The sequence below is a fragment of the Enhydra lutris genome, unplaced genomic scaffold, assembly GCF_002288905.1.
Source record: "Enhydra lutris kenyoni isolate GAN:26980312 unplaced genomic scaffold, ASM228890v2 scaffoldscaffold30, whole genome shotgun sequence".
In the NCBI taxonomy this organism is placed as follows: Eukaryota; Metazoa; Chordata; class Mammalia; order Carnivora; family Mustelidae; genus Enhydra; species Enhydra lutris.
This window is the reverse complement of record NW_019154114.1, coordinates 4,495,596-4,511,610: the sequence shown is the minus strand read 5'-3', so window position 1 is coordinate 4,511,610 and position 16,015 is coordinate 4,495,596. Positions and strand designations below refer to the sequence as shown.

The window sequence follows — 16,015 nt, the reverse complement described above, 5'->3', positions numbered from 1 at the left end:
CTACCCTTTCCTCATCCAGGTGAGCTCCAGCTTTCCCTCTTGTCCTTCCTCCAGAGGTCTCTACTTGTAGAACAGAAGCCCAGCATCAAGGGCTGGAGGGCTGGCTCGGCCTTGCAGGCGGGTGGGCCCGAGAAGCAGACATGGGCGTGGGCCGGCATCTGAGCAGGCCCCCCGCCACAGCTGGCCCTGTCTGGGCTGCCTGGCACCCGCTGTGTCGCCCCCCTTTACCTCTCTCCCTCGCACCCAGGCAAACTTCACAGCTTCGGTGAAATGAAAAACTCTTTCTTGCAGCCCCACATCCACTCCCACCTCCAGGTTCTGCAACTGTGGTGACAAGAAAGACCTGGCTCAAGGTCAAAGTGCAGGGCAGCAGCTGAGGTGTGGCCCCCGCCTCCCAGGGTGAGGCTGGGCAGCTTGGTTCTCAGGCTGGGCTGTGGCAGGGAAACACAGGGAAGCTGCCTTCTAAGCCCCGTGTCTCCTGGGCCAGGCCATCCCATGGAGCCTTAGGGCCTGGGTGGGGATGTTCTGGTGAGGGGATATCCAGGCGGATCTCCGCTCAGTCAGAGGAGAGTTTCTTGGAACTTGCCCTGGGTGCAGCAGTAACCAGTTCTGCCCCTCCCTTTGGCACAGGGACTGTCGCCTGCCTGGCACCTTTCTGACTGTCGGATAGGTTGACTTCCTCATGGGATATGAGGGATGCTTTCATTCTCCTAGCTACAGGAACGAGGTGTTCCTGAGAGCATGAGGGCAATTAAATGTGTCTCTGTCACCACCTGTCACCTGTCTCAGAGCAGAGAGAAGGGGAGTAAACCTGGGTTGGACACCCTGCTGCCTCCAGGACGTGGAGAGTGACACTCCCATTTGATGCCTGTATCTGGTATGCTGGCAAGTAGTGCTCTGGGCCCCGGTGCCAGCCAGACCTCCTCTGTGGATCAGTCCCATCCCCCGCTGCAAATGCCTCACCTCACTGAAAGGCCTCCAGCATGAAACAAAATGCTGGTCCAGGGACCAAGGAAGGAGAACTCTCTGTCCTCTCCCTGCAGGCGCCCTGCCGCACGCCGGCTGAAACCCAGTAACTTGCATGTGGCCATGCCAGCAGCGGACTCCAGGTTCTTCCCGAGACTGCTGGCCCGCCAGCCTGGGGGCTTCCCACGGAGCAGGAGCTGCCCTTGGCCGCGCCACCTCCTGCCTGCTCCCTGGGCCCCCAGGACAGCAGCTCAGGGTGTGGTGGGTGGTGCCGGCTTGGGTCCTAGCCTCTGTCCATGTCGGCGGGGCTGCCCAAAGCTCTGTAGTATCTTGCCAGTAGGTGAAGCGGGACATAGGCTTGGCAACAGGAGGCCCAGATGTTGAGCCTAGGAGATAGCAGACTGTGTTTGCAAGCTCCTGCTGCACAAGGCCCCCCACGCCTTGTACAGTAAGGAGGAGGACATGCCAGATGGAAAGGGTCGGGACAGACCATGGGGGAGAAGGGTAGGGGCACCCTTCAGAGTACCGAGTAGGGCTGCCTGAGGACTAGGCTAGGGTCGAGAACGCATCCCACCTGACTGGCGCTGAGGGGCTTGGTTAAGAAGCTCCGGGTGGGATCCTCTCTGCCCAGAGAGATGGACTGTGGTGTACTATGCTCAGTTCTAGCACTGCCTCTGCTCAATGTCTGTCACCGGTGCCCTGGAAGGCTGGCACCGCACAGCCTTTCTCCCGGTGACCAGCCAGGAGCCTGGGTCTAGAGGGATCCACGGGCACGAGCTGCTCAGAGCCAAGCTGTGAGGTAGGATTTGGAGACTGCTCACTGTGGCTCCAAAGCTCAGGTCTCACTCCACTGCCCCACTCAGACACCTAAGGAACAATGTCCAAAATCAGTGATCTGGCAAAATTGGGCTGCAGAGTGGGGCAGGGGGAGGGGCTGAGGCACGCTCCAGCTGATGGATGATAGGTTGATCTGTGCTGGCCAGGGCAGGAGACCAGGGGCATCTCAGTTGGAGGGGTGGGCAGTGAGGAGGTTCTAGAAGGGGGCCGGCAGGCAGCACCTGAGGGAGCATTTGACAGGATGAGCTGGAACTCAGGGTTAGTTGGTTGGTGTCATGTGAGGTTCACAGGGGGCCTGTGTTGGGCCCTGACAGAGGTCTGGGGGTGAAAATGATGCTTAGCCTGTGCTGCAGGTACACCAGGGTTAACGGTTTCCAGGCTGTGGCTCCCACACTGGGAGTTCCAGATGCGGTGCTCTGACCCTGCAGAGCCAGCCAGTGCACACATCTGCTTTGGAGCTGATATGAATAGAGGTCCCAGCCACCCCCAGAGCCTGGGGAGGAGGTTCAGGCATAGCACATTTGCTGAGGCAGGGCTGTGGCTCCGTTGGGCCACCAGCCTGGCCATCTGTCCATATCTGTCCATCTGTCTGAGTTTGCCTGCTTGGAGCCCCTGGAAGTTGCAGCTTTAGAGAGCCTCTGGGGCAGAGCAAGCACTGGAGGCAGAAACCAGTTCAGTGTCTTCAGAGGAGACCCCTCACCTGGGCGCAGCGGCGTGGTGTGACAAGCTCCAAGGGGCCCCACCAGCCTTGAAGGGAGTGGCAGGGTGGGCATGCTGGGCTCCAGGGAGCAGATTTGCACATCTGGTTTTACTCAGTGGGCCTCAATTCCTGAAAACCCCTGAGCTCCCCAGGAGAGCATCGTTGAGTGACCTCTGGAAAAGCAGAAGTGAAGTCTGGGAACACACTGTCCTCTCACACTGTGCCGTGGCCAGCTGGCCAGCAGGACCCCTCCGTGGGCCATGAGGCCATGGGTGAGTCTAGAGCAGGGGGCCGCCCCGCCTAGTGTACTGTGCCAGGAACTGCCTCTGTGCCTGCTGGGCCCCTGGGGCAGTATGGGCCCAACCTCCTGGCACAGGCCAAGATCCTCCCTTCCTGTCTCCCTGGGGCCCTTGGGGAGGAGCTCCCGGGGCTCAGGGGCTGGAAGGGCCACGTGCTGCCTGCCCCTGGGAGTCCTGGAGGGGCTGAAAGATCACTTTCGGCGCTGGCAGGATCTGGGAAGGGTTTCAGGAAGTGGATGGGGAATAGGGCTGCCCAGCTGCCACCTCTCGAGGCCTGGCTGGGACTGGCTGCCAAGCCCACACTTTGTCCCACCCAGAGAGGAGAGTGCTGGTTGGGCCAGGCGTCCCCAAGCCCTCTTGCTAATCAGGGGCTGATTGGTAATCCGAGGTGCCGGCTGGGGCCAGGGCTCTGCTGCTGAGGGGTCCTGGCCTTGAAGGCGTGGGCTGAGGGGGAGGCGGTGGGGGGGCAGGTGGTGAAGAGGCAGGGGAAGCCGTGGAGCCAGCTCGATTCTGGTGTACCCGGTGAGCCTGGCAGGAGCGCCGTGCGGTGTGGGTGGGGGCTGCAGCCTGCGGGGGCCTTCAGAGAGCTTTACAGAAGCCTGTGGGAGCCAGTGATCTTTGCCATGGGCAAACTCAAGGCAGACAGTGGGGGCCCATGGAACAGGGAGGGCAGAGGCCTCTCTGGCTGAGGAAGCAGCCCCATTTCCTGCACTTCTGGGGCTTTTCCCCTGGGGCATCGGGTAGACTTCCCTGAAGCACTTGCTTGAGCCAGATTTCATAGGCAGGTCGCCCTAGAGAGAACATGGGACCAGCAGAGCAGAGAGTTGCCGACTAAGGCTGAGGTGGTGCTAGGGTGGAGGGCGTGGGACCTCACAGACTGTGGGGAGGAGGCAGGCCTCGAGCTCCGGGGCCACAGAGGCTGCTGGGTAAAGGTGACAACAACACCCTGGAGGTGGACGACTTTACTCTAGTGATGGTGTGAGACTAGACTTGGGAGCAGGGAGCCGAAACGTGGGGCAGGAGGCCAGCGAAAGGGCACTGTGGTGGCAAGGAGGCCTGAGTGGCACCGGAAGATGGGAGTTGTGGGGAGAGTCACTGTAATATTGGGACTAGTGACCCTAGGAAGCAGAGGAGGTAGGGAAGGTCCTGGGTTGGGGGAGGGGTGCTGGGAAGCAAGCCCAGAGCCCTCAGGGGGAGGCTGGAGGCACTGGGAAACTGAGTTGGTGGGCTTCCTCTGAGGAGGGGTTTACGTCAGATTGCAGAGAGAACTTCCTGATAGCAGCAGCATCCTCTTGGACATGAGAAATCCGCCTCTGAGGAAGTCTTTTGCTATGAGAGCTCCCAAGCTGGCCAGACATTCCTGGTGCTGGGCCACGGATGGGAGGATTTGGGGTAGACAGCTGGGCTTGTGGGTAGACCAGAGCGGTCCCCTGAGTGTGTGCTAACCAGAACACTGCTCATGCCTCAGCCCAGGCACGTCTGGGGCTCTCAGGGGCTGTCACCGAGGCTGTCAGGCTGCTGAGCTCAAAGCGCAGAGCAGAACTAGCCCCTGCCTTCCCAGAGCCCCTGGCGTCCTTGGCTGCCCTTGGGGGCTGGGCCAGGGCTGGGTGGCCGGGTCTCCCACGATGTTCTCAACAAGTTCCAGGCCTCTCCTCCTGCGTTTAGATCCCACCCCCAGTCACACCCCCCTCCTCTGCATCCCTCAGAGAGAGCAGGAAGCTGCTAGGGGGGCAGGGGAGGCGGGGGGGGGGGGGGCGGGTACCGGGGCTGTTCTAGCAGGCTTCCTCCCAGCCCTGAGGACAGTCTAAAGGGCTTGGGGCTGCCTATAACTGGTCCTAGGCACCAGTTTGCTCAAACAGGGTCAGAACTGGTTCAGAAGCCCTGTGTGGTCCAGGCAAAGGGATCAGCTAGCCTGCCTGCCTCCAAGTCTCCCTCATGGCTGGCAGGCTGTCCCCTCTCCCTGGGTCGCAGGGAGACACAGGGCTTGGCCAGGGAAAGTGGTCTGGAACGGCCCTTTGACATCATCCCTGGGGGCCTTTAAAAATGAGTTTCCTGGTAAGGAAGACTCCTTGGGCCTTGGGCAGGATTCTCAGTAGAGTCTCCCGGGCTTGCTCGGATCTGACAAAAGCCAGCAGAAACCACCCAGCCGTCTGTGCTCCAGCAGTGCTGGGAGCCGTGGCTTCCCCAGATGCAGCGTCAGCAGAACGCAGCGGCCAAGTCACAGGGGGGTTTGCTGTCAGGCCTGTGCTGAGCCCCACGGGTGGGAGCATGCAAAGAAGAGCCCACCCCTCAGCTTTGCCCCCCTCACACACGCACATGTTCCTGGCTTCTCTAGGAATACATGTAGTCACAGGTGAGACAAGAGAGGCTTGCTGAGGCATGATATCAGGTGGGCAGCGAGTGTTCAGGCTGCCTCCAAGGTCATGGACAGGGCATGCCCTGGCTACTCTCACTCCTCTGCCCCCTGCCAGCTCTTCTGGGACTAGAGTCTGTCTAGGTGGTTGGGTCCATAACTGAAAGGCCCACCCTGGGCTAATGGCCATGGGAGAATGTGCTCAAGGATGTACAGGGTGGGGAGGAAGGGGAGGCCAGAATTGGAGATGGCAGAATTCACCAGGTTTGGTCCATATCCCGGCCCCTCTACACCTGACTAGGACTCTGGATAAGTTTCATGTTCCCTCTGATTGATGTTTTCTAAGTCTGTGAAACAGGCATGGCTGGGAGGTCCAGCACACAGGTTGCCCTGGCACGGGGCTGAGTACACCGCAGGGACCCCTCTGTTTCCAGTTACGGTGGGCCTGGGTTTCCCCTGGTGTTGGGATGCTGACCCCCACTTGGCCAGTGTGATGGACAGAGAGTCCGTGGGAGCTGGAGGGCAGAGACGGTACTTGGCAGTGCGGAAGCTGTTGAGCATGCCTTCCCAGCGAAGAGATGCCCTGTTCAGAAAGGCAGAGGCAGGGCACACTGCGGGAGAGCCGAGGCCAGGGGGACAGCATTTAGGGAAGCCTCCAGCAGCCCAATCCACAGTGGTTTGGAGGGTAGGAGGCAGGAGGCTGGCCTGGGGCCTGGGCCTGGACTTGCTGTCGCCGAGAATAGTGGGGTCACTGGCATGAGGGGCCCTGCTAAGGGGACTGGGTTTTGCCCTGTACATCTGGCCTGGCCTCCACGCCCAGCTGTGAGCTGGAGGAGAAGGAATCTTACCGCCTGCGATGGGTTCTCTGCTGTCTGCAGTGGCCGAGTGGATCAACGAATAGGTTAGGTCTGGCAGCTACCGCAGTAGACAGTCTGACCCAGAACACTACATTCCAGCCCCGGCTTCCAGCTGCTGTCCACTCTGCAGCTTCCCCTGGTGGGGATTCGAGCACCCGCTGTGCCCTGGCCGGAACCCCCTGCTCACTCTGTCTTTCAAGCCTCACAATGTATGAGAGATACAAGTATATAGATTCAAGGCACAAATATGACTTGATAAATTAAGTGGAATTAACTTCAGTACTATAATAAGAGGGATCCGTTCATATTCTCACTGTTTCATACCCACAGAAACCACTTTGAGGACATTAATGATCTCTCAAAACTGATCAGTTGTGTGCAAGTAAACCAAGTTTCTTTTAAAAAGAATTGTGTGCTTTTTCCAGGGTCGAGTTGGTTAAAATCTGGCACATAAAGCCCATTACTAGTGGCAGGAAAACATGGTGATATGCTCTTCCAGCAGCCATCAGTTCTAACCATCAGTTCCGGTTAAGAATTTTCCTTTGACAGCCAAATGGGTAATAAAGCATTGCAACAATTTGAGTGCCACTAGGCAAAACACCTTCTGTCACCCATACCTTATTCTAAGCATAGGTGGGCCTTGGCCAGACCATGGTAGGGATGAGGAAGAATGGAACCCAGGGCAGGGACTCATGGCAGATGGCCTGGGGTGAGGACACCAGAGTGTGTGTACCTGCTGAGCCAAAGGCAGTAAAGTCTGTGGTGTAGAGCAGGGGGCTGGTTGTTCTTCCCGCCCTGCGTTGCGGTCGGTTCTGTCCCACTTTTGCGTGGCTGTGGAGAGAAGGAGGTGTGAGTGGCAGGGCGATGGCAAGAGGAGCAGATGGTGAAGGCCTCCTGTAGGCCTCACGAGGTCAAAGTGCACTCAGTGAGGTCTTGGGAGCCATAGGGGACATGAACACTGGTGGCCATCCCGGTGCCTTGCAGAGTTGCAGGGAGAAGGCATTTCACCCAGGGGCGTGCGCACCCCTCCCTCCCTCTCACCTCCCTCGCACGTATTCTTTCGTCTCTCCTTTAGCACACCTGACTCCAGGCTGGGAATGTTCTTCTCTAGATGGGGTGCAAGGTTAGGGCTTCATGGGGGATTAGGTGCCACAGTAAGCCTTCCTTCGAAGCAGCCCTGGCTAGCATGGCCCTCCAGGCCCACAGACTCAGGGAAGCTTGATCGGGGGGCTCGTGGAAATGTTCACGACTGTGACCCTTTCTGTCCTCCCCTGGGCAACCTCTCCAGGGGACAGAAAACATGGCATCCCTTACAGTAGAAGCCAGCCTTGGCTGGCTGTTGGGCCTTCATATATGCACGCATGCACGGGTACCTTCCCAGCCACTGTCCTTGGTACTGCTGTCACTGCTGCAGTGTCCCCCATCTCAAAATCCAGGATTAAACCCACCTGCTGTCCTCACCAACACTCCCCCCAGACTTTTGTCCATTCCCCAGTTACTTATTGAGCATGAAAATACACCAGAACATACTCTGTTCTAGGCCCTAGGACACTGCCATGACCTCAGATCCCTGCTATCACGGGTCCTGTGATGAGTGGAACAAGTGTTACAAAGAGGGGCAGCACAAGTGAAGGGACAGGGTGAGAGGTCTTTGAAGAGGGGATGTCTGAGGGGAGAGCATCACTTTCTAGGCAGAGGGTAGGGAAGGCCCTTATGTGAGGACATGCAGACGAGTGACGTGCTCTGCCTTGTGTCACGATCAGTCCGGCTGCTGGTGGAGAATAGACCGTGTGGGGAGGGGGTGGTGGGGACAAAGGCAAAAGCCAGACAATTGTTAGGTTGTTGCTATGATCCTACTGGTTCTCACCTGACCTTCCCAACTGGGGCCCTACTGCTTGTCCTCTCGTCCCTTTTTCCCTGGCCCCGTCCCTAATTGTTCAGAAGAGCTTGGAGTATTGGCCTGTCTGCCTCTAGCCACTCCTATAGCAAGGCCAGTCTTCCTCCCAGCATCATCCTCCCTACCCGCCATGGTACTCATTTGTCTTCCAGGTCACTTGTCACTCAGTCTATCCTGTTGGCTGTTGGCCTTTGTATGTTCCTGTCCCTGCCCTTTTCTGTGGCCTAGCCTGGCATGTTTTCTCATCCTCTCAGTCCTATCTCGCTGTCCACTCTACTGCTGCCTACTTTATTTTATAGGACTGTTTCTGCCCGGGGTGTGTTGACTTGCTCTTCTAGCCCTGAGGCTCTGGAAGGCAGGACCCGCATCTTTGCCTGCTCTAGATTAAGGCCATCCCAGAGCCCACCATACAGAAGGACCTCAAAGGCAATGGGTTTTGAATAGCATCTTGGGTTGTTGGGGTTTCCCAGGGCTTCTTGTCATTTGGAGGCACAGTTGTGCTGCTTGTGCTTGGACTCTGGGGCCCAAGGGTCTGGGATATCTCTGGAGCCGTGGCCTGACTGCCCCAGAATAGGCCCTGGGCCAACAGGGAGTTGAAGGTGGGGACGGGAGGTCAGGGTAGCAGCAGGTCACAACTCCAGGGGAGTGACTGGGGCCTAGAGTCTGGGTGGGGATGGGGTCTTGGCATCCTGGGGAGGCTCAGCCTGGCTAGCATTCACCCCTGCACCCCCTGCCTTGGCTTTCAGACCTAAAGCTGCACCTGCAGAGCACTGACTACGGCAACTTCCTGGCCAACGAGGCCTCACCGCTGACGGTGTCAGTTATTGATGACCGGCTTAAGGAGAAGATGGTGGTGGAGTTCCGCCACATGAGGAACCACGCTTATGAGCCACTCGCCAGCTTCCTGGACTTCATTACGTAAGTGTGCCCTACAGGGCCTTCCCCTCCCACTGGGCAGGATAGCTGCACCTGCCGCAGCTGGCCTAGCATGGGCTCAGGCCAGCTGCCTGCAGTCTTCCTGGGCTGTGTGACTGGGCTGGTCATTGGGCAGCCCCGGGCCTCTAGGCTGCCACCAGCCCCTTCACTGCTGCCTGGGAATCTGGAGGGCAGGCAATGGTGTTCCATACTGTAGTGTTCGGAAGCCCTTTTCCCTGTAACCCTGGCATTAAAGAGATTGAGGTGGGGAGACCAGGGATGATGGGAGCACTTTTCCTGCATCACCCTGTAGCATCCCCACTGAATACTCGCTAGGTCCCCACTTCCCATCCTGGGATCAGGAGTAAGGGGATGGGCAGAGCTCTGGAGAGCCAGGTCCTTGAAATGGACGATTCAGGCCCTCTGGCCCCGTCTGGGCTGAGGCCCATTCTCCATCTTCTCTGTCCATGGCCTTGGGTCTTAGGGAGAAGGGGAAGGCTGAACACCTGGCAGCCTTTCCCAGTTCCCCAGGTCCCCATGCTTATGACCCTTGACTGCCTGGCTTCTCCACTGTCTATCCCTTGGGTGTAGCCTTGCTTCCACTGAGTCCCTGGAGAAGCTGAGCAGAGGAAAGGCCACTGAGACCTGCAGGTGGGGGGTGGGGGCACTTGGTTGAGCCAGGTATGCCTGCTTGCTAGTGGAAACAGAGAGATAGAGGGGTGCGTGGGTGGCTCAGTGGGTTAAAGCCTCTGCCTTCGGCTCAGGTCATGATCTCAGAGTCCTGGGATCAAGCCCCACAGGCTCCCCCTCTCTTTCTCTGCCTGCCTCTCTGCCTACTTGTATTCTTTGTCTGTCAAATAAATAAATAAAATCTTTAAAAAAAAAAGAAAGAAAGAAACAGGGAGATAGAGATGCTCCTTCTGCCAGGATATCCCATGAGCCATGAGCCAGGGCCTGGTGAACAAAGAGATGGCCCCAGAGGTGAGATTTGTGGCTAGTTTAAATGAGTGTGCTCTGTGTTAGTGGAGCGAGTGCGTGTTGTGGGGAAGCATTTCCGTATACTGTTCTGGGTACTGTCGAGCTTTGACCATTCCCTGATTTTGGTGCTCCTACTCTCCTCCTTGGGACCTGGCACACCTGCCCACCTTGGTGCTTCCTGCCTGTCCTATTCCCCACCCCTGGCAAAGAGCAGCCACTTATTCAAGATCCACTTGCTCAAGGTGGGGTGGCAGCCAGAAGGGCTCCCTCCTTGGGTGAACACCACAGGCTGGGACCCCTGAAGGGCTCAGGGAACCTGCCGAGGCTGGGAAGCATCCTCTTTCCTGGCCACAGGCCTCCTTTCTGGGGGCCTCCTTGCTATCCTGGCTGGGCCTGTAATTACACCTCCCTGGCTCTGGTCAAGGTACAGGCTACATGGTCCTTCTGGGGCAGGAGGCCAGAGATGGGGCACGTCTTGTGTTGCTGAGTTGGGGGTCACGCTGGAGCATCCCATGTGCCAGTCAACCCCTCGCTTGGGCCTGCATATCCCTTGCTCCAAGGCCAGAGCTGGGGACATACCAGGAAGCAATGGATTTATTGCCAAAGTCCAGCCTTCACCTTGTTTGCACAAGGCTCTTTCAGCTTCCTGATGGTGTTCTGGCCTTGCCAGCTAGGCTGGCCGAAGGAGGCCTGACCCATGCCAGTGGTCAGAGGGCAGTTGTCATCCATCCCACTGCCCGCTTGGCCACCTGCCTGTGCAGCTAGCTCCTGGCCTTTCTTGGTACCCTTAGAGGCCTGGTTGCAGCCCGCCAGGCCATGAAACCGGAGAGGGCTCTGAGCGTGACTGAGCCCGCACAGCCGCCAGCTCTTTGCTGGAGGTTGGCTGCGAGCACCAAGCGTGCTTAAAGCAGCCAAGCGCTATTGTGTGGCGGGCCGTCACTTCCCCGCCCCTTCCATTCATGGGTGATCGTGGCTTAGGTCTTCCCGTCTCCTCACTCCAGCCCTTACTCAGGAAGAGCTCAGCAGCCACGTGTCAGCCTGTCTGAGCCTGTGGCTGCTCGTTCCATGACCTCGTCATCTCCAGTGACCCGCTCCTCTGCTCTCCACTTTAGCCGCCCCCACTGATGGCTACCCAAGGCTGTGTCACTGCTGGAACCATTCCACCCCAGAGTCGCTGAGTCAGGCCCCCCCCGCTACCCACAGTCTTCAGGCCCTCCAGCCCACTCTCAGTCCCTTGTGGGACGCGGGTTCCGGACTCAGCAGGACACTGGGCCTTGCTGCTTCCCCTGCTGCCCCTTCTGTCTTTATTTTCCTCCCTCCGCAGCTGAGGTTCCCTGGTCCATCATTTGAGCACTCTTCTGCCAGCATCCGCAGCTCTCTTGGCCGCCCGTCTTCTGGTCCCGCCCTGGCTGGCAGCCCCCCAGCCCTGGAGGAATCCCAGCAGCCTCCAGCCTGGAGGCGCCCTCCCCCACCTCCACAGCCTGGAGCAAAGCTGGGGAAGCCGGCCTTGGGCGGTGATCCCTGCTGCCCAGCAGACATGCTGCTCACCAGCACAGCTAGCCTTGGCTTGTCTTTGCCCGGCCAGCCGTATGCCTTCCCTACCCAGCACCCTGCAGCCCCCCACCAAGGTTGGGAGAGCACCTCACCATCTTTAACACACCCCGTCCTACCCCCAGCCTTCTCTCTGGGCAGATGGCCCACCTTCCTCCTCCATGGAGATGGTAGAAACCAGTCACCTCCCGGCACCACATCTGTGTCCCCAACCCTGATTCAAAGGCAGAGGCTCCCTCTTCTCTTGGATCCTTCTTCCAGAGTCCTGAGTGCCCTCACCCCACCCCCTGGCCCCTGAGTGGCCACTTACCTGTACTCACTTGTCTGTACAGCCACCTTCCCCTTCCAGAGTCTTCCCAGCAGCACCTGAAAAAGCACAGATCTCTCACTGCGTTAAAAACCCATCTCCTGGGGCCTCGGCTTTTACACTCACTATCTGTCCTCTCAGCCCTGCCCCCACGCCTGCCCATCCCATGTCTCCAGTCTGCTTCCAGCCCTCCCATCACTCACCACAGGGTCCTGACCAAGGTCACCGCTGACCTTTATGTGGCAGGGTTTCCGGGCCTCATCGGGAGCCGCGGCCCTCTCACCCTCCAGCAGTCTCTTCCCTCTCACGGCATCTCTGCCATTTCACTCCTGCCTCCCCGTCTGCTCTTGTCCTCCACTCCACCTCCTCCACTTCTTCCTTTCTGGGTCATTCCACCGTGTTGTGGCAAGAAGGGGTCCCTTCCTTTGGAGCCAGGGCCCGTCCAGCACAGCTCCTCCAGACTGGGAACTCACACCTGGCTTTTCTGAGGAGGTGGCTATGTGGCTGAGGGGAAGGTATTTAAAGGAATAATTGGAGGAAGGGGGCTTCTGGCCTGCGGGAACCGTGTATGTCCTGAGCAGCTGGAGCATGGAGTCTCAAATCCTAGGGCTATCCAGAGGAATGTAACCAGAGAGGACAGTGTGGCTCTCCCAGGGAGTGGAGGCATCTGTTAGTGGCTCTGTCCTGAGCATGAGTACTTGACGGAACAGTGCCATCGCTTCCCACAGACAGAGGTGGCCCAGCTGGGGTGGAGGTTGGGACCACCACGAGAGATCCACTCAGTTCTCCCTGGATGGCTGGACCAGGATTTCCCCAGGAGGTGATGGGTTCCTTGTCACTGAAGGTGTGCAAAAAGAAGGTGGTCAAGGCCTTTTCTGCCCTCCCATGGTGAAAGACAGCATCCAGTGGTTTTGTAGAGCCCAGCCAGCCTTCAGCCAGCACACATGACCGCTATCAGCTCTGGGCTAGGCCTGGCGCCAGGAGGGAGGGGGGCGGATGAATGCAGTGGGATGGGCGCCAGTGGTGGTGCAGACAGCTCCTGGACAGGCTTGTGGGCAGCTGCTACACATGGATCCGGGGTCACAGGAGGTTTCCCAGCACTAAGAGGACTCCAGGATCAGGTGGGGTTAGAGAGGCTGTTCAGAAGAATGGGTGGTGAGAGCAGCAGCAGCCTGGTGTGGGACAGACAGGCCTTGAGCTAGTGAGAATCTGTGAAGTAGGCTCTAGTCAGTCACCTGGTCTTGAAATGATTTAGCTCAGCTTCATGGCAATAAAGGTAATATGTCACTGTACCAAGGGTCCTTTCCAGGCCCAGAAATTAACTTGCTTTGTGACTTGGGATGGAGCCTCTTTCAGGGTTTTTTTGGCATGGGGTGGGGGGGAATCTTGATCTGGGCCATTCCATGATGGCTTCCCATAGGAGAATGGGCCCTGAAAGGATAGCTGGGGGATTTGCTTTTGGGAGGTAAGTCTGGTCTCTGGGGAGTCTCAGGTGGGCCTCAGAGGCTTTTGTCTTTAGATGAGTGAGCCTCCCTGGAGGGTGCCGTCCCCCGTGAGGAGCAGCCAGGTACCCATTGGCAGAGCCTGGGCATGGTAAGCTGCACCATTGGGGGAGAGGTGAGATCCAATCTTTCTTATGTACTAGGGACTTCAGTGCCACCAGCACTGGTGGCCGCACTGGATAGCTGGATGGAGGCTTTGTCCCAGGACAGTGGCCTCAAGTTCCCAGTGGGCCTTTCAGCATACCTGCCATTCTCCCCAGAACATTTTGCACCATGGGCCACAGAGGTATCAGGTTACCTTAGGCCTCCCTATCCTGGCCCTCTAACCCTCTCTTTCCACAACCACTGTTTTTGGGTCCCAGCAGGGTCTGTACAGGCTGGGGCTCTAGACCTACCATGGTTTCTGGGTCCTGCAATTGATCTGGCTCCTGCCTTTAGGGAGAGCCAGCAGTGACACTCTTTTCTGGAGACGGAGGGAGAGCCCGCAGGAGCACTTCCAGGCCCAGAAGGCTTAGGTCAAGCGGGAAGACCCAGCTGCACCTCTGGGGAGGGGCAGGATTTTAATGATAAGGTGGGGGCCTTACCAGTTCTGCTGTGGGCTGCACTTCACTTATCCTGATGGCAGAGGGGAAACTGTGGCTTGACTGGTAGTTTACTGAGGCCAGAACTTGATATCTCTGTTCACTTTCTGCCCTGGGCAGGGCTCTGCAGGACTCTGATGTGATTGAGCACAGATACTATTTATGAGCAACCTCTTCTGGGAGCCCTAGGGTGGACAGACTGGCCCAGGTACCTTGTCATCGGGGCGTGCCCCCCCAGGGCCAAGATGACAACAGGGAAGCAAGCCACGCTTCTCCAGCAGGTGGCGCCAAAGGGCACAGCAGAGGGACTGCTCTTGGCTAGGGGCTCTGAAGACTTCTTGGAAGAAGGGGCTTCCTAAACCCCAACTTGAGACTTCTGTGGGCCCAAGCTGAGTCCTAAAGGCTCAGGGGGAGGGAGGGCCTCTGGGAAGAGGAATACAGACTCCCCACTCCCACTCTGCAAGGGCCTCTTTGGCCTGGCGGGCAGCCGCCTGTCCACTCCCCAGCTGTCTTCCTCTGGAGGGAGACGCTGACCAGCTGGAACCTCATTCTCTCTTTTTGAGGCCAAATGAGGGGAGGACTGGTGGAGTGGCTTTCTGGGGGCAGGGAGGCAGCTGCTGAAGCCAGGCGAGGAGGAGGAGGATTTCCCTGCTTGCTGAAGTCCTTGTCCTTGGGGGAGAAGCAAACAACCTAGCCAGCACCATCTCTACCAGGCCTCCTCTGCCTCTTTTCTCCCAGGAAAGACAATTCTGGCTCTCACTGGGCTAGGGAGAAACGCAGGGGCTGCTTCTGCAGGAACCTTGTCGTTGAGTCAGGGAGAGGGAAGAGCGGGGCCTGGCATGGGATTATCCAAGGCTGGCCTTGCCTGGGTTAGAATGGGGCCCTGGAGGGGGCTGGGGATATGTGATCATAAATGACCCTTAATTGGCTCAGCATTTTCCTTGGTCCCCGCCAGGACTTCTAGCGAGAGAAGCTGGGGGTAGCTAGGGGCTGCTACCACTGGCCCCCACATCTGCTGTTAGGGCTGAAACGTGAATCATAGCTGGCCTGTTCCACATCGTTGGAGGGGTAACGGCAAAGCTGGACGGTAGAGTCCTCCCACAGGACTCTCCTCTGAGTCCCAGCCAGGACTCTGAGGAGTACCAGCTCCTCCCTTGGGCCCTGACCCTGGCCCATCCCCGACAAAAACAGATATCCTGAGTTGTGGACACAAGGAGTGGGGAGGTTTAGAAAAAGAAAACTGGCTTGTGGGGATCCCTCTGAAAAGACAAGACTAGATAGTGAGTGTTGTGCCAGGGCACGGGAAATGGGGACATAGAGCTCATCTGCCCAGTGGTGTGACAGGCCGAGTGCCTGTACTTTCTCTTACTTCTTTGGCCAGTGGCGTTGCTGATGCTGGTGGTTGTGGGATCGATAGGATAATGTAGGCCTAAGAAGTATGTTCTTTTTCTTGTCCCTGTCCAAAGGGTTGTGAGAATGTAGAAAAGCATCTTCTGGGTGGGGGCAGGGGTCTTTTTGGCTGTCTCGGGGAACAGGATGGCTGGAGTGGGGCTGGATGGAGTGCAGGCAGAGGGCTGCGGGCAGTGACAGGTAGCCCTGTGGTACCATGCTACATGAAATGCTGGAGGCACTGGGAACGAGGGATGCTGTCCAGGGTGGAGGGGATGCAGGCTCAGGCTGGAGGCCAAGGCACAGAGCTCTAGTGAGCTTTCTCTGTGGTCCCTCTGCTCTGCCAGCTCTGTCAGGTCCGGGGCAGAAGGCTGGCCACTTGGGCTTCTTGGCTTGTAGCTACACATGGGCCCGGCCTGAAGCCCTCAGTTGGAGAAGGGGGAGGGGGTTGCTGTCTCTTCTCAGTACACATCCTGTCGCTGACCCAGCCGGTTTGGGGGCGGAGAGAGGGCAGCTGCCTGGCGCCAAGCCCAGGAGAGCAGAGGTCGCAGCAGGGCGCTGGGCTGGGTGGTTGTTGGGGGAGGGTGCGGCAAGCCGGGGCCGTGGGGGTCAGGCCAGGACAGGAATAGTGACTTTTTCCTCCTGCCGCCTTCCCGGAGGGCCTTGTGGGAGCTCCCCGCATGGCTGGCCCTCTGAGCTGAGGCCTGGGCTACCCCTTTCCCTTTATTCTCTCTGTATTTAGGGTCACTGCCCACCTCTGTGGACAGCTTCAGCCTTAAGTGCTCAAAATACTGTCCCAGGACAGGGGCCTACCCGTGGGCCACCCAAATGCTGGGGCCAGGCCTGGGCTTAGTGCCCATTGAGGGCAGCAGCCTCCACCTCG

The 16,015-nt window shown here is 58.3% G+C and overlaps 1 protein-coding gene across 1 annotated transcript in view; it reads left to right on the top strand.

The window, feature by feature from the left end:
- The window catches only part of LOC111152837 (ATPase H+ transporting V0 subunit d1), a 39,022-nt gene that overhangs the window by 15,663 nt on the left and 7,344 nt on the right, over positions 1-16,015 (top strand). The window contains exon 2 of the mRNA XM_022511510.1: positions 8,656-8,827. Coding sequence (XP_022367218.1) covers positions 8,656-8,827 — 172 coding nt within the window. The remainder of the gene's footprint in view (positions 1-8,655; positions 8,828-16,015) is intronic.